At 34.6% G+C, this 24,740-nt stretch overlaps 1 protein-coding gene across 1 annotated transcript in view; it reads right to left on the bottom strand.

The window, feature by feature from the left end:
- Positions 1 to 2,020: 2,020 nt before the first annotated feature.
- Positions 2,021 to 24,740, bottom strand: part of LOC141506250 (uncharacterized) — a 64,477-nt gene continuing 41,757 nt past the window's right edge. Inside the window, exons 10-15 of the mRNA XM_074212831.1 lie at positions 17,476 to 17,511; positions 16,611 to 16,647; positions 14,418 to 14,975; positions 11,998 to 12,239; positions 8,954 to 9,044; positions 2,021 to 2,220 (exon numbers count right to left, since the gene is read on the bottom strand). Of these exons, the coding sequence (XP_074068932.1) occupies positions 2,021 to 2,220; positions 8,954 to 9,044; positions 11,998 to 12,239; positions 14,418 to 14,975; positions 16,611 to 16,647; positions 17,476 to 17,511 (1,164 nt within the window). The remainder of the gene's footprint in view (positions 2,221 to 8,953; positions 9,045 to 11,997; positions 12,240 to 14,417; positions 14,976 to 16,610; positions 16,648 to 17,475; positions 17,512 to 24,740) is intronic.

Here is a 24,740-nt window from a genome sequence, read left to right on the forward strand (position 1 = left end):
CTTCTAGACAATTTGAAAAATGTCCTTAAATTCCAAGAATCAGAGTGTGCTATATATATATACTAATCAAGTGCCACTTGGATCTTAAATAGATAGCATTTATATAGTGCTTAAATTTATATAGTACTTTAAGAATTTTATTTTATTGAAGGTGGTTGCTATTATTATCTCTATTTTAGGGATGAAGAAACTGAGGCAGAGAGAGATTAATTGATGCAGGGCTCATGCAGCTGGGAAGAATCTGAAGCCTCCTGTGAACTCAGGTCTTCCTCACTCCAGGTATATCATTCTTTCCAGGGCACTCCCTAGATACCTCTAGGATTAATAGGAGTTGTGGGTACACAGTCATGCAGTAGATGTTATATTATGAATTATCTTATTTCTTTTTTTTTTTGGTTCTGTGCAAGAAGGAAAAAAAAAGTATGCAGTCTGCCTGTTTGAATGGGTGGCTAACTCTATTGTGTTAAGATCTTATGACTAGGGCTTCATAAAAGTAGTAGGTTGGGAAAGAACAGGGTTTTCCAGTAGTTTGGAGCTCCTGGCTATTTGATTGACACTCTGAGATGAGCATGACCACACAAAAAATGGTGGCTCTGGGTGACAAAATGTGGTCCATTTTCTGAGCACAGAAAGTTTCTTTTTTCCCCACTTCTGTTCCCCTCTAGAACAGGGAGTGTACATAACTGCCAGAGGATCCAGTCTTTCAGTGAATAAGATCCATGAATAAGTTCCTAGAGGCTGTGAACACTACCTAATGATTAAATGAGGAAAGCACTCTAAAGACTTTAGCACCTTATTAAAATGTGAATTATGACCTAATTTTAAATTTTAATTAAAACCACAATTAAGTAGGTATATTCAGACATGATCAGATATTCAATATGCTCAAGGTTATTTTTAGATAAATTTAAATTGCAGGCATACAATATTTTAATAACATAAAATACTAGTATTCTATGGTTTAATGCAGTGAAAATTAAATACATTATTTTTTTTCTTAATTTACTTATGTGAACCTATCCGGAACTGGTAAAACATGAATAAGCTTCATAAAAATTCTCCATTACATAACAGTAAAATTCAAATTCATTTAAAAGTAATTTTATTATATTCTAATTTTATTAGAAACTTTGTGCTAGTCAATTGATACAAATTAAAGCATTTAAAGAAAATATGTATAGTTTAAAGAAAATAAATATGTGAGTGTATGTGTGTATTTGAATTGTAACAGACATTTGTCTTGTTCTTTTACTCTTATAAAAGAAGCAAAATATTCACTCAACAAATGTCATGAGTCCCTGAGTAATATTTATTGTTATTTGGATTAAAATGTAAAGATTATTATGAAGGAATATGAAATAAATAAAAAGTATTATTTAAAATCATTCAGTAAGTGATTTAAGAAAAAGGTGAATACATACAACATTTTATTATTTGAATTAAATTTTTTTTTTCTATTACAGAACTCGAGAATCCTCTTCAATACTTCAGGTTTCTGAAAAATAAAAAGAAACTTTTAGGTTTCAATATAAACACACACACACACACACACACACACACAATCTAGGGGTTCTTCCTATTCTCTTCATACCATTACTACTACTACTATTACCCCTCCCCCAACTCAACCCAAACCAGCTTCTCTTCCCTAATATTTATCAAATTGCTAAAGGGCAGATTAGCCCAGAGCACCAGATATTTGCTCTGATAGCTTGGCATTATTCAAGGTTGGCAGCATATTTAAATAGAAATGAAAAATTCTTTTCATTCCATTCAAATACTTGCTGAACATACATATATATTCTTTCCCTGTGTAGAGAGGGGAGGGAGAAATGAGGTTTTCAATAGGTTTTCCAGAATGTGGCAAATGGAAAGAAGTAAATTTAATATGCTATCACTTCTGAACAAATATTCAGTTGTGATTTCAAAGGGAATTTCTGTTATTTTTGGATCATTTTCTCATTTTGCAATTGAGAAGACAATCATCATTATTATAGACTATAAATGACTATTTGTATTATCACACTGTACCTCTGTAGAAAAATACACAGGCCTTTATACATTCATCTTCACTGTTAAAGCGATTATCATTTCCATTACAGCCACCATACCAAAACTGAGCACAAGCATTCGCTTTCTTATCATAGTACCACTTTATAACATACACACGGCATGATCCTTGATCTAAATTTAGTTGACATTGTGGATTAAATGTATTTTCTAAAAAAAACACAAAAACAAAAACAAAATCAAAAGGGAATGGGGAATGCATCTGTAAATAATCATGTAACATTAAAGATATTTTTTATCATATGCTTAATGCTTATCAATAGAATGAAACAATCAAATATATAAGGAATAAAATCCCAGACATCCTTAGCATTTTACATGGTAGAAACAAATAATAATGCACTTGCTCTAGGTTCACTTCTTTAATTTCTCAAGTGTGTTTGATTTTGTTTTTAGCAGGTGCTGATGCATATTGGTAGAAGTAATTGTCCTGCAGCAATTAAATTATGGCTCTGGAAGAAATTAAAAATTTCCATGACATTAATTCTTGGATATTTAAATTTTTTCCAGTTGTTGTTTGTTAATATGAATAAGGCAAATAAGTCCTTTTTTATACAAGCAAGATCTTTTTTCATTTTTTAGGATAAAATTTTAAAATGGAATTATCTGGTCAAAGGTTATGCTCAATTTATGCTCACATATTGCCATATTATTCTGTAAAATGTTGGCACAAGTTTGCAGTCTCACCAAAAATGCATTAACAATGACTGTTTCCCTGAGACATTAACACTGAATTTTATAATTTATTCTATTTTTGCTACTCAAGTGGGTGGAAGGTGGTATATGAAAATCTTCTGGATTTGCATTAAGCATTTTATAAGGATCATCTCCCAAAAGCTGCCAATAATCTCTCTTTAAAGAAAAAACACAAAAATCATTCCTTCCCCTCCCCTCTCCTGCAATTAGCAAGCATTTTTTCCCTAAATTCTTTCTATCCTTCTCAAATTGAAAAGAAAACAAAAACACAACTGTTGTAATAAATATTCATAGTCAAGCAAAACAGATTCCTTCACTGGCCATGTCCAAAAATACATATTCCATTTTTCATCTTCAAGAGGTTGGTAGAATTATCCTTCATCAGAGGTCTTCTGGAATCAAAGCTGATCACTTCATTAATTTTTTTTAGTATAAAACTTTCACTTTGTTTTATTTTTAAATTAATTTTTTAAACTATTAACTATTTTTATTTATTTAAGGCAATGGGGTTAAGTGACTTGCCCAAGGTCACACAGCTAGGTAATTATTAAGTGTCTGAGGCTAGATTTGAACTCAGATCCTCCTGACTCTGGGGCTGATCTCTATCCAATTCACCACCTAGCTGCCTCATATATTTTTTTTAATTAATAAAAATTCACCTCTGCCTCCCCTTTCTTTTCCCTCTCAAATGAAAAAAAAGAAAAACAAAAACCTGTAATAAACATGCATAGTAGAGGAAAACAAATTCCCTTAATGGAAATATAAATGCATATATAAACATATATACATATACATATGCATACATTAATTTACATAAACATGTGTCTCTATATTTGTATTATATACAATACACTACAAATAATATTTCTATATATTGTATATATATATCTGTGCTCTGAGTCTATCATCTTTCTGTTAGGAGGTGAGTATTCTTTTTTTTAATTAATTTTTTTTTAAGTTTTTTGCAAGGCAATGGGGTTAAGGTGACTTGCCCAATGCCCCACAGTTAGGTAATTAATAAGTGTCTGAGTTTGGATTTGAACTCAGGACTTCCTGACTCCAGGGCTGATGCACTATTCACTGTGCCACCTAGTTGCCCTGGAGGTGAGTATTCTTACCAAAGTATTTTCCATAATTTCTCACTCTCTCATATGTCCTATATCCAATCTTAGACAAATCCTGTCCATTTTACCTTCACAGCATCTCTCATATAGACTCATTCTCTCTCTCTCCCTCTATTTTTTTGGTGGGGCAATGGAGTTAAGTGACTTGCCCAAGGTCACACAGCTAGTATCAAGTATGCAAGACTGGATTTGAACTCAGGTCTCCAGGGCCCATGCTCTATCCACTATGCCACCTAGCTGTACTTAGATTCTCTTTCAACATTGCCACCACCCTAATACATTCATCACTTCATACTCATATTATTTCAATAGCCCATTGATTGGTTTTCTTGTGTTAATTCTCCTCACTTTCATCCATTTTCCACTCAGCTGTCAAAGCTATCTTCTTACAGCTCTATGTTATCTATCCTACTCAATAAAATGCAGTGTCTCTTCCTCACCTATCTAAATATAAAATTCTCTGACTTTTAAAGCCTTTTGCAACTTGACTCTTGCCTACTTTTCCAGAGTTCTTACATCTTAATCTCCTCAACCTACTCTGTGATACAGAGATACTAGTAGAAAGCAGCAGTGAGATTTGGCAGTCCCCGGGTGACTGAGCTGACCTTTTGTGGACTAATTTCCTGATGTGAGGAAGGGGATAGAAAAGGTGTCTTAAAAATTGCTTATTCAACCCTGGCCTGATTTACTGTGGCAGGCAGAGAATCTTACAGTGCAGTCAGGATACACAAAAAAATCTACAAAAACTTCTTCAAAGAAGATTCCACTCACCATTGGTGCATGGAATGTGCACACACTCATAGAAAACCCAAGATCCAATAGACCTGAAAGATGAACAGTTCTTGTTGCAAGAGAATTCAGCAGGTATCACATTCAAATAGCAGCTCTGAGTGAAACAAGGCTGGCAAAGGAAGGTCAGCTTATTGAAGTCAGAGCTGGATACACATTTTCCCTGGATTGATGGCAGTGAATGGGAGCACTGTGAAGCTGTGGTAGGTTTTACAATTAAAACTAATCCAGTCAACAAGCTTGAATGCCTACCAAAAGGAAAGAATGACAAGCTCATGACAATGAGATTGCCACTTCCAGGAAAATGACAAGCCATCATCATCAGTGCTTATGCTCCCACCATGACAAACCCTGATGAAATCAAAGAAAAATTTCATGAAGACTTGGAGGCCCTAAACATCAGTGTATCAAAAGAGGGTAAGTTTATAATTCTGGGTGACTTTAATGCTAGGGTAGGCTCAGATTACCGGACAAGGTGAGGGAGTCCTTGGAAGGAATAGAATTGGAAGCAGCAACAGCAATAGTCATCTACTACTGAAGATGTGCACATTTCATGACATCACAAATACTGTCTTCCATTTACCTAAATGCAATAAAACTTCCTGGATGCACTCTCATAGCAAACATTGGCATCTAATAGGTTATTTGATTGTAAAGAGAAGAGACAGACAGGATGTGAGAGTGACAAAGGCAATGTGTGGTGTAGAGTGCTGGACTGGTTGTAGACTTATCCTCTCCAAGCTAAATATTCATATTCAACCAAAGTGTTGGCCTCAAGGCAAAATGTCTACTAGAAGCATTAATTTCAAAAGATTAGAGTGTCTCTCTGAGCAGGAACAGTTTAATGCTAACTTGGAGGGAAAACTGAGCCACAATGCACAGTTGGCAACAGTGGAGCAGAAAAGGAGTGGGCAGAGATCTGGTTGTACAGCATTGCATTTGTTCATTTTGGTCAGAACACTTGCAAACATAAAGACTGGTTTGATGAAAATGATGGGGAAATATAGAACTGCTAAATAAAAAACAAGAACTCTACAGGGTTTACCAGCAGGATAGTTCATTCATTTCTAAGAAGGCATAATTTAATTCCATCAAAAGTAAAGTACATGAGAAGCTGAGAGAAATGCAGGACTCTTGACTCAGTAAGAAGACTGATGAAATTCAGTTTTAGGCAGATGGTAACAAATCAAAGTTCTTTTATGATGCTCTGAAGGCTATTTATGGGTCAAAGACTTATGGTACATCTCAACTACTCAGTGTTGAGCAAACAAGAGATAGTGAACATTATAAAATGTAAAATTAATAATTTTGATTACGTTAAATTAAAAAGTTTTTGCACAAACAAAACCAATGCAACCAAGATCAGAAGGAAAACAGAGAAACAAATTTTACAGCCAGCATTTCCGATGAAGGATTCATTTCTAAAATATGAAGTGAAGTAAGTCAAATTTATAAGAATACAAATCATTCCCCAAAGTCATATGATATAAACAGGCAATTTTCAGATAAGTAAATTAAAGCTATATATAGTCATATGAAAATGGTGCTCTATAAATTAGAGAAATGCAAATTTAGACAACTCTTAGATACTACCTCATACTTATCAGATTGAATGTGATAAAAAAAAGAAAATGAAAAATATTGGAAAGGATGTGGGAAAATTGAGACATTGTTGATAGAGTTATGAACTGATTCAATCACTCTGGGGAACAGTTTGTAACTATGCCCAAAGGGTTATACAACTATACAATCCTTTGATCCAACAATACCATCACTAAGTCTTTATACCAAAGAGATCCTTTAAAAAAAGGAAAAAAGAATTACACACACACACACACACACACACACACACACACACACACACACACACCAATTCTTTTTTGTAATGGAAAAGAATTGGAAATTGAGGGAATGTTCATCACTTGTGGTATATGAATGTGATGGTATACTGTTCCATCATGAGCAGTCAGATTTCAGAAACCCAAGACTTATATGAACTGAGTGAAGTCAGCAAAATCAAGAGATTATTGTACACCTTAACAGCAACATTGTGTGATGATCAAATATGATAGACTTCTATAGCAATACAGTGATCAAAGATAATTCTAAAATACTTGTAATGGAAAATTCCACTTATATCCAGAAAAAAAAAGCCATGGAACCTGATTGCAAACTATAACATGCTGTTTTCACTTTTAAAAATCTGTTATATATTTTTTTCACAATTTTTTTCTTTTGTCTTGATTCTTTTTTTCACAATATGACTAATATGGAAAATAGGTTCAATATGATTGTACTTGTATAATCTATATCAAATTACTTGCTGTAATGGAGAGGGGGAAGAAAGGGAAGGAGAGAAAAATATGGAACTTAAAATCTTACAAAAATGGATATTGAAAAGTAAGTTTACATGTAATTGAAAAAATAAAAGAAAAATTAAAAAAAGAAAACTCAATCAAAACTCTACTAGATCTAGACCATTATCATAGACCAAGTCATTGCTCACAATCTTAGCACTCATTCATTAAAACTTAAGAACAAAATCATAAAAAGATGTCATCATCTCAAATACTGACTTCCTCCAAGCTATATGGAATGAAAAAGTTTCAAAGTATAGATATTTGTGTGAAAAGATCCAAATCTTGTGGGACCAGGATGAAGTACAAGCCATTCCTATTGTCCTGCCTCTTACTGGAGTTTTTCTCAGAATGCTTTCGGTGAGCTACAGAAGATGATCTTACAGTCTAATACTTTTATTCAACTACAAAAAGCAACTATATTAACTAACTATGCAATAGTATCTAGAACACTGTATAAGAAGGAATAAAAGCAGGATTGTGATTTATAATAGCACCATTTCTAGCTTAACTACATCAAAAAAGAGATAATCTAGAGAATAATAAAAATAATAACCATCATATAACACTTTAATATTTGCAAACCTTTAATGTTTTGTTTTTCTTTTTCTCTTTCTTTTTCTCTTTCTTTTTCCCTTCCTTCCTTCCTTCCTTCCTTCCTTCCTTCCTTCCTTCCTTCCTTCCTTCCTTCCTTCCTTCCTTCCTTTCTCTCTCTCTCTCTCTCTCTCTCTCTCTCTCTCTCTCTCTCTCTCTCTCTCTCTCAGCAATGGGGTTAAATGACTTGCCCAAAGTCACATAGCTAGGTAGTTATTAAGTGTCTGATGCCAATTTGAATTCATGTCCTCCTGATTTCAGGGCTGATGTTCTATCCGCTGTGCCACCTAACAGCCCCAAAACTTTTAATGTTTAATGAGATTTAATTATAAACATGGTTACCGATTAATTAACTCTTAATTGCTAAATTCACTAGTCTTTTCTCAGTTCTTTCTCTACATTTTTTCCCTTTGTACTCATTACTTCTCATGGATCCAATTATTATTTTTACTTTGAAGATTATTATTACTATATATCTAGTCTCAGTCTCTTTCCCCAACTCTAGTTCTATATTGACAATTATCTGCTTGACATTTCCACCTGGACATTTCAAATTCAACATGTGAGCTCTGTTTAGAGCTCATTTTCTCTCTCAAACTCATCCCTTCTCAAAATTTTGAAAACTTCTTCATTCTTCTGGTGACCTAGGTTTGGAAACTACTTCCTTGATTCTTTCTTCTTCCTCACCTCCAAAACCCAGTAATTTTCCTTGTCATGTTGATTCTCTCTCTACAACCTCCCTCTTAGCCTCCCCCCTATCTTTTCACCCATCCTGGGTAGAGAACCTCATCCTGTCTAAAAAGAACAATTGTTAATAACCTCCTACTTAAACTCTGCTACCAGTCTCTTCTCTTTCCAATTCATCCTTCGTATAGCTGCCAAATCTATATTCCTAAAATACAGATCTGATATATTCCTTTACTACTTAAAAACCTTCAGAGACTTCCTATTGCCTATATAACAAAATATAGACTCCTGCCTAGAATTTAAAGTCCTCTACAATCTCTCTTGCCATTTCCTTCATATACATTCATCATTCTAATCAAAATGTCCTACAAATTTCCCCCCATATAAGACATATTTCCCATTTCAAGGACAATACAAATTATTAACTGTCTTCCTTCTCTCTCTATGACTGTGTACTCTGTCACCTCAGTTTCACTTTTTAGAATACTTTCCTCAAGCACAGCTCAGTTGCCTCCTTCAGTAGCATGGAGGTGCCAAGAGTGTAGGGAATGTTGAATTTGCTTGGTCCCTTGAACCAAATAGGTACTTCATAAATTCCTATTGAATTGAATGAATTTATGATCAACTGTCTAATACCTTGCAGATTCACTGAAGATACAGGTAGTTGTTTTTCTTTCTCATGTTTTTCTTCATAATCTTCATACAGTAATACCAGTGATTCTTTATTCTGTAAAAGAAATCAAAAAGCAAATATCTTTTTTTCCCTCATGTACTTTCTTCAGTCTATAAAGAAACCTCCTTTTCGACTTTCTACTACCTTTTGAACCTTTCACCATGGAACCATTCACAGTATGATCATGCCCCTTTAATCAGATAATATATATTTATCAAATCCTTATTATGTTCAAGACACTGTATTTCAGAAAGACTATATGTACATGAAAATAGCTATCCAAAGGAAGCTTAAATATTCTGGCGATCATAATGACATTCATAAATATCCAGATATTTGTATCTCATAGACAAAACATAAGTTTACTTTTTCAATTTTCATCCAGATTTGGCTTAATTAGATTCTAGAAACTCTAAGTACTCATACATAACTGGCTGAAAGAGTCAAAGTGAGTAACAGGATGAATAAATCTATGAAAGTCATCTCATTAGAATTTATCTTCTTTTCTGATATAGGAAACTAAATATCTATGTTGTGAAATTAGAATTTAAGTCCCAAGAATAGTTGTGAGGGTTATTATGAAAGGAAATAGCAGAAAGAAAACAGGGTACCTAGTATAGAATTTTGCTTTTTAGTACCTTTGTGACCTTGGGTAAGTCACTGTGAAGAAGGGAGGAAATGAGCTTCTGGGAAAGGGGGCTTAAATATCTATCTATGTTGGTTCATTTTTGTGAAGAACTCACCAATTTCTGCTCAGAGAGAAAAGAAAGGCTTAGACTTTAACTCAAAGATTGCACAAAGAGTTTACGAATGACCACAAAGTTCACAAATTAGGTCCTTTGGAAAAGGAGCTAGTTAATTTCTTAAAGGATGAGTTGATTAGTAGAATTTGAGATTAGGAATGACTAAAATTCTTGAAAAGGAAAAAAGGAAAAAAAGTTTATATTAATGTAGATCCAGTCCCATGGAACTAGGACCATATTGATCTAACAGCATCAATCAGAACATGTGATTCAAGCTTAGAGGAAGGAGGAGAAGGGAGAAGAAGCTGGAACAGCAGAAAAAAGGAAAAGAAAAGAAGCTTAGATCAACATAGATACAACCACATGGAGATGGAGACATATTGTTCCAGCTGCATGGGAGGAGCACATGGATCTAGCTTAGAGGGAAAAAAGAAGAGAAGAGACAAAGCAGCCTGGTTAGGAGTCAAGGAGAAAAGGACTTCCATCTGGGCAGATCTCTGCTCAAATACATTTCCATGGTAGGTGGGATAAGGGTGGTGCCTGAGGAGTGGTTTGGCACCTGGTTCCAGGTAATCTCCAATACACTTGCCACAGGAGTGGTCTTCAAGGAGTGGCTAAGACAGCACTCACTGAACATGCATAGCATCCTACTTACTACAACTTTTGCCCCAAAGGTCATGACCAAAAAAGTCCAAAGTGGCTTAGGAAATGGAGATCACAAAGGGCAAACACAGAATGCAGAACACCTCCCACAGTAAAGTTTCAAAAAGATTATAACATATCTCTGAGTTCCCCTGCTTCATCTGCACAGTCCTAAGATTAAGATACTGCAATCATATAATAAGAATGTTAGACAAGATGACTTTCCTGGTCTAAATCTAAGATCCTATGAAATCATGGTCAAGGGGCTGGGGAAAGAGGAGAAGTATGCCTAAAATATATTTTAAATAGGTAAAATTTGATAAAAATAATATAGTTGGAAGGGTCTTTAAAAAAATCCTAGATTTCTTTTATATTGTTGTTCAGGTCAACTCTTTGTGATCCTATTTGAATTTTTTGTTGTTATTGTTGTCAAAGACTAGGGTGGTTTGTCATTTCCTTCTCCAGATCATTCCTTAGATGAGGAAACAGAGGCAAACAGAGTTAAATGACTTGCCCAGGGTCATACAACTAGAGCCTGAGGCTAGATTTGAATTAAGGTCTTCTTGACTCCTGGCCCAGCACTCTATCCACGGTGCTATCTAGCTGACCTTTTGGAACCTTAGCTAGTTGTTTTTTTTGGTTTTTGCTAGACAATGGGGTTCAGTGACTTGCCCAAGGTCACACAGCAGCTAGATAATTATTAAGTGTCTGATGCCAGACTAGAACTAAGGTCGTCCTGATTCCAGGGCCAGTGCTCTATCCACTGTGCCACATAGCCACCTTGCCTTAGCTAGTTTTAAAGAAAGCCAGGATTTGATGAGAAGGTATATATATTGACTAAGTTTTAGATAAATAAGTTTAGAGATCTAAATGAGTGTCATTCTCTTAAAAACTGGGACTCTAGTTTTCTTGGTACCAGGCTCAATTTACTTGAAGGTTTGTTGCCTTTATAGATTCCTTTCAACTTCCTTTCAGTATCTGGGGCATTCTCTTTTGAATGCTCCCCATGGTAATAAATCTTAGGATCATAGGTTTACAGATTTAGAGCTAAAAGAGAAAATGGAAATCACATAATCTAACCCATTCATTTTACAGATGTAGAAACTGAATCTCAGAAAGATGAAGTGATTTTGCTTAAATTCACACCTATTTCAAACTCATGTCCAGTCACTCCAAATCCAGCATACTTTTAAATGAACTAGGCTTAATTTTAAGATGTGGTTTTCATTTTTTTTATTTGTCAGATTGTAATATGGAGCTAAATGTGATTAATTAAGTAATGGTTAAATTATGCAATATTAATTTTCCTTCCAAACTGAATGAGGCAATATACTGTAACAATTCTGATGTTCTTACAGGGGCCCCAAAATTTAACTAAAAAATAGACAATGAAAGAATCATTATAATAAGTATATACCTTCTAAGGTAATCACTAATTTAGTTGCAAAACTTTTTAGTTTCTAGGTAAAACATAAAGGTGTCAGTTTTTTATACTCTAATGATCATAATGCCTGGAACTCAAGGTTATTAACTGAAATGTTCTAGGGCACATTTAATTAACCAGAGATGTATACATGCCTACTCATTTTCATTAGAAATATTTTAAAAAACTGATACTATACCATTGTAGTTGGTTGAGACTGTTTGTCAGAGCCAAAATAGTTTTCTTGTTTATTTGCTTTCTGCTTATCTGATGAAATCATTTGTTCATTCATTCTGTTCCTGTTGTGCAGTAAACTATTTGCAGAATTGTATGATGAATATTGGAAATGCTTTCCAGCTATCCTATAATTTTTGGTTTGTCCAGAAATTAATATACTATGTTCATTAGCACAAAACTGGTTGGCCAACTTGAACTCCAAATCTTTTTTGAAAAGAAAAGACAAAATGAAAAGCAAACAAGATGAAATGATGTTCCAAAGTAGAGAATCTTTTTTTTTCACAATTTCACATTTGAATTTATTAATTGATTTACAAAGAAGCATGAAAAGGAAACAACACAAACAAAAGATTCTTAATAAATACTGGTTGAATTACATTTTTAAAGTAAAGGATCATATCAAATAAGAATTTGATACATTGAGGAATTTTAAAGCTGGGATTCTTTTTTTTTTTTTTGCAAGGCAAATGGGGTTAAGTGGCTTGCCCAAGGCCACACAGCTAGGTAATTATTAAGTGTCTGAGACCACGTTTGAACTCAGGTACTCCTGACTCCAAGGCCGGTGCTTTATCCACTACGCCACCTAGCCACCCCTACAGGGATTCTTTTCTAAAATTTTTTTTAATTTAAGGCAATGGGGTTAAATGACTTGCCCAAGGTCACACAGCTAGGCAATTATTAAGTGTCTGAGACCACATTTGAACTCAGGTCTTCCTGACTCAGGGCCAGTATTCTATCCACTGCGCCACCTAGCTGCCCCTAAAGCAGGGATTCTTAATCTTTTTATATATGCCATGGACTCCTCGGAATACAGTTTTCAAATGCACAGACTAATATACAGAGACTTAAAAAGGAAAACTAATTACAATATATTTCTCAATTATGAACAAAGATCCAGTGGTTTACAGGGTTTTTTAACCCCTAAGAAAAGAATTCCTATCTGTGTGATGGTGAGGAGGGGAGAAAGGTTGTAGCAAGAAGCAAAAGAAATAAAAAGAGGATGTATTTCTTTCTCTATTTCAAAAATTATAAGCTGCTGTTTTCCTTCATCTTCATCTTGGTTCTCCCTGTTATCTACTTCTTTATCCAGTACTGCCTATTGATGACTTTCAAGTAATCCCCTGATTCCAAACTTCTATTCTCCTTCTAGCCCCAAGGCACTGGTTTAACTAATACCCACAAGGAGCATCCCTATGATCAGTTCTCAACCTTTTTTTTTTTTGTCTCATAGTCCCTTGGTTTCACTTTTGGTGACACCTATGAATCCTTTCTCAGAATAATGTTTTTTATATTTACAAAATAAAATATGGAGAATTACAAAGGGAACCAATTGTATTCAAATACAATTTATCCAAACATATTTTTAAAAAAGTTCCCTCTATTTCAGGTTAAGAATACTTGCCTAATATAATTATAATTTTTTTTGTTTTTTAGTTATGTGAATCACACCACTTTCATTGTCAAGCCTGCCATAATTTGGTATAATTATCAATATCATTTATTGAGTGCTTACTGTGCATAGATCATTCCTTACTCATAAGCAATGATGTACTGGCATGTTTTTTAACAGTTGACTCACCAAAAAAAGGAATCATGAAATACTTTTACATTTACTGCATTATTATAATATTCTCCATCTCCTTCTTAAGTTAATTAAACAATAAATAAAACCATGATTTATAGCATCTACTGATTGCCAAATTCAGCAAGAGCTAGTTTGAACTGTTGGTGAAATACATAGGAAGTCCTAAAATATCACTTTCTTCTACATTGACTGGAATAGTGACTGAAATTCCTCCAATGCACCACTCCCTGATTTTTTTGAGTGATAAAGATTTTTGATTGTATAGAATTTCTCCAGAAAAAAAGCAAATAACTTTGAGAGGCACGATATCAAAAGTAGTTATCAGCTAAGAACTTGGGGATATTAATTGATAATTATTTTAGAGTAGGTAGGGATTTGGGGAGAAAAGACACAGAAGAGATAAAGATATAAGGAAATGGGGAGAAGAAACTCTTCCAAAGGGAAGGTGAGAGGATGAACACTTTATGCTCCAAAATAAAAAAAAAGGTACTGTATTTTGTACATATTTCAGCAACTTTTTGGACAATGAGGATTATGTCTTAATTAAAAAAAAAAGTTTTATCTCTCCTAGCACTAGGTTTTATAGATAGTAACTGCTTAAACAAAATTCAATGGGATTAAGTGACTTGCCCAAGGTCACATAGCTAGGTAATTATTAAGGCTTGATGTTCTATCCACTGCACCACCTAGCTGTCCCTTAGTTGGAAAACTATTTAGACATTCCACTTTGCTTTTGATTTTGACTCCTCTTCAGGAATTGCCATTACATTATTAAATTGGGTCTGATATACACTCACCTGAGAGGGTGTTAAAGCTATCAGAGAGGTACATGTGTTCTCTATCTGGATCTGATGCAATCAGATTTAATTCTCGGACAAATTCATAGTGTCTTGGATCTGAAGTATTGAGGATTCCAATTGCATATATCTCAATGTTGGCTGCATGAGCTTCCCTGACAGCAGCTTCTAATCTGATAGCTTCACTCTTCTCTGTTTGACCATCTGTGATTACAACAGCTACTTTCCTGACACCGGTCCGGGCTCCCCAAAATGCTTCCCGGGTGGCTTTATGAATGGCTGTACCAGTATAAGTACTTTTCCCCATATATGAAATCTTTCTAATTGCCTGTTTCACATCCTGTTTTGCAATGAATCTGTCCAGACCAAATCTGAGTTGAACTTCTGAACCATATAGCACAAGGGCAATTCTGGTAGCATTTCTTCCTATAGTCACTCTGTCAACTAGAGATATGACAAAATCTTTGATGACCTCTAGGTTTTCAGGTCCCATGCTTTCAGGGCTGTTGATCACAAAAACAAGCTCCATTGGTATGTCCTTACAGTTAATGGTACATCCTATAGAAGAAAAATGCAGGAGAAACTCAGAATTAGTTTTGAGTTAGTAGATGGTATAGTCATTTTCTTAATTCTTATATTAGTATAATTACAAGAGAAATAGTAAAATTCTGTGTTTAAAGTACTAACTCAATGTTTATATCAACTTTGCCAGGAAAAAGTCTCTCTCTGCCCTAATAATGACCTCAAAATCAACTGGCATTTTTGAAGGTTTCTCTTGTGCCCAGAAAAAGTGAAGTCCTATGAAGATCTCCCTTACTCCCTCCTCATCCAAAACAACCCCAAAACATTCTTGGAAACTTCATTCTAATTGGGGAGAAAAATATGGAACAATTGGAAAACAAATATCCTGAAAGACATGTACTTTTCTTAAAAGTGGGTGGAATTAGATTACAATGTAATAAGTAATACTTCATTTAGCTACCGTTAACATAGCCAAAAAAATGGAAAGGGTTGCATGAGAGTGTGGTTGTTGGGTCTGAGATGTCAAGGAATATAGATAAAGCTTCTTGCTATGGCAATCTAACTACAGATTTAGTTCAGGGAAATAACAATTCTGGCTATTGAAGGTTTTCAAGTAGGAGTTGACTACTAATTGGCCTGATTATAAAGGTAAATGGGAGTTCTGGTAGAATGTGGGAAAAAACAAGAATTCTAAGAAGTGTGGTAAGGGAGAGAGACTTTTCCTTATAGAAAAGTCAGTACTCCTGCTAAGTACTGGGGTTAAAAACCCCCAAAAGATAGATTCTAAGACAGTCTCTAGACTCTAAGGAGTCTAATGGGAGACACAACATGACAACAACTCTATACAAATTAGATTTATGCAGATAAATTAGAAGCAGATCTCACCTGGAAAATTTAGTTATTATTCCTATCTTTACATAATTAGTTGGGTATCCTTGAGCCCAGAACACATATAAGTACTCAAATGTTTTTAAACTAGTCAACTAATTAAGTAACCAAAGAAACAAGGGGTTCTTTCTTAATCTTGTTCATGTCATGGATCCCTTTGGCAGTCTATGAAGTCCTATGGATTCCTTCTCAAAATAATATTTTCAAAGGAATAAAGTAAAATACATAGGGTAACAAAAATATATGAAAAGCTTTAAATTATCAAGATATTAAAAACATTCCAAGTTCATGAATCCTAGGTAATGAATCTTTTTTTAGATTCTATTATAATACTTTGGGAAGACAGTAGAACAATAAGAGTAGGTTTTATTTACATGGATTTTCTCCCTATTTCTGCCTTTACCACCAAATCCCTATTTACTAAATTTTGTCATCTTGACAAAGTGAAAATCTGAAGGGAGTGAGAATTTAGTATGCAAAGGACCAGTGAGTGGGTGCTGAAGCTATGGATATATATATATATATATATATATACATATATATATATTTTAAATGTGTGTATATGTATAAATTGTACATGGATGCTGCAGTATGTATATACACATTGTATACACAAAGCTTCCAGCAAACATTTATATACACATATATAATATATTTATACATGTGTATATGAAACACACAAACATAGGTTTTTTTTTGACCATTCATTCACAATTTCAGAAAAGAGTAAAATAAGACACCATATGTATAAAATGTCAGTTTTATAAAACAAAACAAACTTACCACATATTTCTTTAATTAATTTAATTATATCTTCTCTCTGTAAAAATAGGACCATTGATTAATAAGAAATAGCATTATTTGATCACCTCTGGGAATCTTTAATTCTCAGAGGCAAAATTATAACAATATTTGTTTTGAGTTATGGACTCATAAACATACATTATGAATGAAATGTGAAATGCTTTAGAAAAAGACTTTCAATGTATTTCCATTTTTGTACCTATATAAATATATTTCATGTAATTGCTGAGTTCAAAGAAATAAACTGATTTTTTAATTCCATTTTATTTTATTTACAGTTCCAGTTCCTCCCTGACTACCTTCCCCACTATCAAGAAGGCAAGAAATCATAACAGTAAACTTATAGTAGATATTGCTATTGCTATTCTATTGTTTCATTTTGGTCAGTTGTTGGTTGTTTGGTCAGTTGGTCAGTTCTTTCAATCATATCTAATTCTTCATGACCCCATTTGGAATTTTCCTGGTAAAGATACTGGAGTGGTTTGCCATTTCCTTCTCCACTGGATTAAGGTAAACAGAAATTAAATGACAGAAATTAAGAAATTAAGCCCAGGATCAGATATCTATTAAATATCTGAGGTCAAATTTGACCTCAGGTCTTCCTGACTCCAGGTCCAGTGCTCTATCCAATGAACCACTAGCTGCCTCTTCACTATGCTTATAGAATCTAAATGTTTATTTTTAAATAAGTATAAAAGGAGATAGAGAACATGGAATTTGACACTAGGTGGAGAATAAGAGATGGGAAAGATAGGAAGGAAAGGATAGAATAAAATAAAAAAACCCATAAAACTATGATGTTTTATGTATCCTAATTTCAAAATTTCAAGGTTAGGACACTTACTGTGAGTCTTTGATCATCCTTGGGTCCAATTTTTCCCTGTATGAAAATTTATTCATTAGTTATTATAAATAAAAGTTTCAAGAACATTTTGCCTGCATACAAGTCTTTCAGTGATATTTTTGGCAAGGTACTCCTGATTTGAATCCTTTTGAACTGGTGCTGGTCTTGAGGCTTATTAAAATGAAAATCCCAAACCAAGGTTTCAAAATTGCTTACACCAGCTGTCTCTTACATAGCCTTTTTTGCTTTATTCACATGGGACCTGGTGTGTTAATGGGCACTTCATTAGTGTTTGAGAATATCTGCCTAAAATAAAGTGTGGCATTAAATGGAGGTTTAGACCTAGTTCTGGGGCAAAAAGGCTCAAATCCAAATGAGAAACATTTGGAAACACAAGATTGTTGTGCATCTCAAATGTAATGAGGTATATAAAGTGCATTGCAAACTCTAAAGTATTATATAAATGATAGTTAATGAGAAGCACAAAGCTTCTGTCTGGTTTTTAGGACTCTTATGAGACCAATTCATTCAGTGAGTCAAGGAAATCAATGATTTGTATATCATCATAACAATGTTCATTATAGTTCTAGGATACCAATTACTTATGCTGGAGAAATTAGGAAACCTAGAAAACATATTGGAAAGGACAGACAAATGCTTAAAAGTTCTCCAGAATCACCAGATTTTCCTAACATCACTTTGTTTTACACTTTTGTCTCCTTTCACAATCAATGACAAGATCATCTTTAGGATAATGCAAGAGTTAGCATTTATGTGTTAGTCATGCTTCTCTTAAGCACATGTTGGTCACATTCTAGCTCCTGATGCTGTAGTCTTGGCTAGTCTTTTGGCAGATGAGGTAAGTGACCACATTCACAGGGGGATTTGAGAGGACTACAAGACCCTATGTTCATCAAAGTGACTCTCTTAGAGCATTGCTTTTCTTTCCTACCTGAATTGAAATTCTAGCTATACAGTAACTAATATACAAGCAAAGCTAGGATATTATCTCCAGAAAGTCATTATTAAATATTTATCCAGTACCTAGGAGAACTTACTACCCAAAGTTGTTATGAGAATAAAATGAGACAATATTTTTTAAGTGTTTGGCAAACTCTAAAACCCTATTTCGTTTTTTAAAAATTTTTGTTATTTTTTATTTTTAGGTTTTTGCAAGGCAAATGGGGTTGTGTCTTGCTCAGGGACACACAGCTAGGTAATTATTAAGTGTCTGAGGTCGGATTTGAACTCAGGTACTCCTGACCCCAGGGCCGGTGCTTTACACACTGCACCACCTAGCCACCCCTGGTAGTTGATTCTTGGTTGTAAACCAAGATCCTTTGCTTTCCAGAATATCATATTCCAAGCCCCATGAGCCCTTAGTATGGATGCTGCCAGATCCTGTGTAATCCTGACTACAGAGCCATGGTAGTTGAATTGCTTATTTCTGGCAGCTTTTAGTATTTTCTCTTTGACTTGGGAGTTCTGGAGTTTGGCTATAATATTCCTGGAAGTTTTTCTTTTAAGATCTCTTTCAGGAGGTGATCAGTGAATTCCCTCAATTTCTATTTTATCTTCTGCTTCTGAGATCTCAGGGCAATTTTTCTGTATTATTTCTTGAAAAATGAAGTCTAGGTTCCTTTCCTGGTCATGACTTTCAGGTAGCTCAATTATTTTTAAATTAGCTCTTCTGGATCTGTTTTTGAGGTCAGTTGTTTTTCCAATGAGATATTTCACATTTTCCTCTAATTTTTTTTGGTATAATTTTATTTCTTCCTTTAATTCTTTTGTTTTTTAGATTTTTGTAAGGCAAATGGGGTTAAGTGACTTGCCCAAGGCCACACAGCTAGGTAATCATTAAGTGTCTGAGACTGGATTTGAACCCAGGTACTCCTGATTTCAGGACTGGTGCTCTATCCACTGTGCCACCTAGCCACCCTTCTTCCTTAGTTCTTGCAAAGTCATCAGCTTCCTTTAGTTCCATTCTGCATTTGAAGGAGTTATTTTCTTCAGAGAGCTTTTTTATCTCCTTTTCCAGCTGGCCAATTCTGCTTTTTAAGGCATTCTTCTCCTCATTTGCCTTTTGTTTTGCTTTTTTTTTCATTTGCCCCAAACTGGTTTTCAACATGTTATTTTCCTCAGTATTTTTTTTTTTTTTTGGATTTTCCTTCACCAAGTTTCTTACTTGGTTTTCATGATTTTTCTGCATCGCTCTCATTTCTCCTCCCAATTTTTTCTCTACCTTCCTTAATTGCTTTTCAAAGTACCTTTTGAACTCATTCATAGCCTGATCCCATTCCTATTTCTCTTGGAGGTTTTGGATACAGAAGCTTTGACTTTTTCATCATCTGAGTATATATTTTGATCCTCCACGGGACCAAAATAATTCTCTATGGTCAGATTCTTCTTTTTTCTATTGTTTACTCATTTCCTCAGTCTATAACTGATTTGCTGCACTTCCAAGGCTTTGGTTTTTTTGAGACAATACACAGGGACTTTAATTACTCCAAGGTCTTATGAAAGGCTCTAACTGCTCTCTTGCCTGTGTTCAGGCCCTCTCCTCTACCTTGGAGCTGTGAGGATAGTCCCTGCTCTGTGATGGTGGTGTTGTGGGGACCCAGATTGCAACCTGGATCTGAGTGTGATTGCCATCTCAGTCCTGCCCCAAGGAGAGCAGAGATCTGCAGTGTCCCCTGACCCCCTTATTGTCTATCCAGTTCTCATTTCTTAGTACTGCTAACCCCAAAGTTTTAAGCCTCTGGGATTGGAAAATTTTTGGAGACACTGTATGATACTGTAGATAGGAACATTAGGAAACATTAGGAAAAACTGTGTTCAAATACCATTTCTGATTCTTGCTAGTTATGTGACCAAAGGAAAAGGCATTTAATCTCTTTAAAATAAGGCTTTCTAATCTGTAAAATGAAGATAATAAGAAGTTCAGTACCTGGGTTACTGTGAGTATCAAATGAAATAGTGTATACAAGGTGTTTTATAAACTTCAAAGTGATATATAAATATCAGTCATAAGGATCAACCAACAGGAAGTTATTAAGATCATGAATTTGACAAGCATTGGACTGGGGTCTGAGAATAAAATAATCACATGGATATAAATACTACATTAAGACAGTCCCTTCTCTCAAAAAACTTACAATCTACAAATCTCATGTATATAGAGAAAAAATGTGTATATGTACATGTATATATGAAATATATAGAGAATAAATACATAGCAAATTTTTTTGAGAAGTATAAATTACTACTATTTGAGGGGGAGAGGAATCAGGAAAGACCACCATGAAAGAGGTAATGCTTGTACTGAATTTTGGAGGAAAGTAAGGATACTAGGATATGGAAGTGAGAAAAGAGAACATTTCAGATGGTGTCATTTAACAGGAATAGGAAAGACACTAGCTGGAGTTGATGTGGTGAGGTGAGGGTGAATCCAGTTTTAAATATGTTGAGTTTGAGGTGCTAATAGAACATCTGGGTGGAAATACAGGATAGAAAATTAGATGATAGGTTAAAAATTTAGGATTCATCCAAAATTGATAGAACTAAGAACAAGAAAAACTGGGAAAAAGTTGCAAATCAGATTGGATAATATGATAATATGACAGAAGGAAAATGACAAATATTGCAGGAGATGAGGTAAATTGAGACACTATGGCACTGTTGTTGAAGTTGTGAACTGATTTAACCATTCTGTAGAGCAATTCACAACTATGCCCAAAGGACTACAAAATCATGCACATCCTTTGATCAAGCAAGACCACTACTAAGTTTATATCCCCAAAAGGTAAAAAACAAAAGGGAAAAGACATGTACAATAATATTTATAGCAACACTTTATGGGGTGGCAAAGAATTGGCAATTGAGGAGCTGACCATCCATTGAAGAAAGGATGAACAAATTGTATATGATTCTGATGGAATACTATTGTTCTATAAAGAAATGACAAGGGGTGGCTAGGTGGCTCAGTGGATAAAACCAGCCCTGGAGTCAGGAGTACCTGGGTTCAAATCCAGTCTCAGACATTTAATAATTACCTAGCTGTGTGGCCTTGGGCAAGCCACTTAACCCCATTTGCCTAATGACAAGAAAGGTGCTCCCAGAAGAACCAAGAGAACATCGTATATAGTAACAGCAATATTGTGTGATAGTCAACTATGAATGATTTAGCTATTTTCAGCAATACAATGATCTAAGACAACCTGGATTTTATTTTATTTTTATTTAAGACAATGGAATCAAGTTTTGTTCAAGGTCACACAGCTAGGCAATTATTAAGTGTCTGAGGTTGCATTTGAACTCACATCCTCCTTACTGTGCCACCTAGCTGCCCTTGAGCTATGACAATTCTGAAAGACTTAGAATGAAAAATGCTATCCTTCTTCAAAGAAAAGAATGTAGATCAAAGTATACTTTTTTCTTTATTTTTCTTGTTTTTTAAATCTTTATTTTCTTTCACAACATGACTAATATGGAAATATGTTTCCTATGACTGTACATGAATAAGCTATATCAAATTGCTTGCCTTCTCAGCTGGGGGGAGGGAGAGGAAAGAGGGAGGGAGAAAATCTGGAACTCAAAAAATTTCAAAAATGAATGTTAAAATTGTTTTTTTCATGTAATTGGAGAAAATAAAATCTTAAATTAAAAAAGTTGTAGAGAAAGAAGAAGAAGGTTAAGGAGGAAATTTTGTGGCATGCCTACACATTTAGGAGGTATGAAGAAAATTAGAAATCAGAAATAGAATCAGAGAAGGGTCTGTCAGAAACCCAAGATGGTTCTGAGTCTTTGAAATGAAGCCACTCCTCATTTTCCAATTCTTTGCCACCCCATAAAGAGCTCTACAAATATTTTTTAATACAGACCTAGTAGTGGCATTCTCTACTGAATGGTTGAAACAGTTTTACAACTTTACCAACAATGCATTAGTGTCTCAATTTTCCGACATAACCTCTAATATCTGTCAGTTCCCTTTTCTGTCATTAGTCAATCTGATTTTGTCAAATTAGCCGATCTGATCCACAACTTTCCCCAGTTTATCTATATTCTTGGCTCTATCAGTTTTCTGTGAATAAATCCTAAATTTGTTTTTCTACTTTTAACCTGTCTTAAATACAACATATTCCAAACTGAACTCATTGTTTTCTCTCCAAATCAGTGCTTACTCCTGACTACCTAATGATTTCACCTGAAATGCTCAATCTTTTTCTTCAAATTCATATGGTCTTTCCTTTATAATTCACAAGTGTTCTCTGTCAGTACATGCAATAAAACACATAGATAATCCTATTATTTGTTTTTACTTTTGACCCAGGGGCACCTTGTATGAGAAGGATATGGAAACTTCATAGCACCCTAAAAATGTGAATATCCAAATTAGTGTTTAACTGATAAATAAGCTAAAATGGGTAATATTAGTTGTTTCCTCCTAATTAAAACTCCTTTTTTTTTTTTTTTTTTTTTTAGCTTTCTTCAGAAAGATAAAGCAAAGGAAGAAATGTTGGCCACAATTGAATGAATCCAACTCAGTCTTTTTTGGCTTGGAACTCAAAATATTCTTGGTAATATTCTGTCTGTGCTGGGGAATGTAAACTATATGTAAAGTCAAACCCGCTTTAAGACATTAAGTTCACTGAGCCATGTGAAGAAAGAGTATTCCCCACCTTCGGCTAAGTACTTTTCTATGGAGTTTTCTTGAGAGTTTTTTTTTTCCAGAAGTGTTGATTCTGTCTCATTGACTCATAGTTAGGGCCTAGGAGAGATAGTTGGCTATAGATTGGTTTCATTGTTAAATGAACCAGAGACATTAAAAAACCCAAATCAAATCTTGCTCCATATTCCTAGTCTTGATCACCATATAGGGAAATATACCTCCCCCTCAAAGTTCAGCTCCATTTGTTTTCCATCAAATGGATGGCAACCCACCAGGAAAATACCCTCTTTTTTTTTTTCCTCTAAATCCTTAAACATCTCAGCTTTTTAACTGAATAATTATAGAGTAGTCCATGTTGAAAACCAGGAACTTTATGTTGAACTAGGAAGAGTAAAAACAACTTCTTTAAGTTTTTGAGAATCAATATGAGTGGCTCCAAAGACATAGTTAATAACTGAGTAAATAGATTTTTATTTTTGAAATAGTCACTAAGTTTTCTGCATATCAGGGATGCACAATCTCTGACAGTTAAAGGTCTGAAACCTTTGACATCAATACATAATATGGTAGAGGAAAGGTCTCAGGAAATAAGATCAAGACTATGACTGTGGCTGACCCTGTGAAAAAAATTAATCTCTAATGGGATTTTGGAGGCCTGGCATGTGACTTTTCTAGATCCACAAACAACACAAAGCAATACAAGTTATAGACACTCAGGGAAAGACATCCAGGAACATCTGATTCCCTCAATTACATTGTTCCATTATAGTAATGTCCCAAGTAGATCCCCCTTTCCTTCTAATCAGTATTACAGTCCTACTTTCTACAGGAAGTCTTCCCTAACCCCTTTTAATTCCAGTGTTTTTTCTCTTTTATTTCCTATTTACCTTGTATGTAGTTTGTTTTGTATATATTTGCATATTATCTCCCTCATTGGAATATAAGCTCCTTGTGGACAAGGTCTATATTTTGTCTCTTTTTACATCCCCCCAATACTTAGCATTGTGTCTGACACACTGTAGGTACCTAATAAATGTTTATTGATTGATTGATTATCTATGCTTGTGGTTCTTTGGATGATCATTTGTTGTTATGTTGAAAACAGGATTTGTGCTCAGGTATTTATTCTACTACATGGTTTTGGAAGCCCTTTCTACCCATCCAAACTGGGTTATAGGACATTGTCTCCTGACACTGGAATCAGTGGAGTAGGCTTGTTTAGAAACTGGCCCTAAATGTTTGTGTATAGAATTTGAAGATATAGAGGGCAGTTAATATCTGATTTGAGTGACTGCTTGGAAACAAAAGAGTGATTAATTTATTTCAGGGACCTCAAGTTTGTAGGGAAATATTCTAGCATCCCCAAGAAACAGGATGATATATATTGAGTCCATTAGTGTGGATCCCTAGAGGCTGCATTATTTCCTCTTAGGTGAATCTCTATTCAAGTGGCATGGGTAATTGAGAATTAATTCAGCCTGAGGAGGAAGGAACTCCCAGACTGCATCTAGGCATTCTATATGAGAGAATTCAGTGTGATCCTGGCAGAGTGATTATAGTATTAAGGGAGTGGTATAACAAAACCTTGGCATATGTC

This window comes from Macrotis lagotis, chromosome 1 (genome assembly GCF_037893015.1).
Source record: "Macrotis lagotis isolate mMagLag1 chromosome 1, bilby.v1.9.chrom.fasta, whole genome shotgun sequence".
Lineage (NCBI taxonomy): Eukaryota > Metazoa > Chordata > Mammalia > Peramelemorphia > Peramelidae > Macrotis > Macrotis lagotis.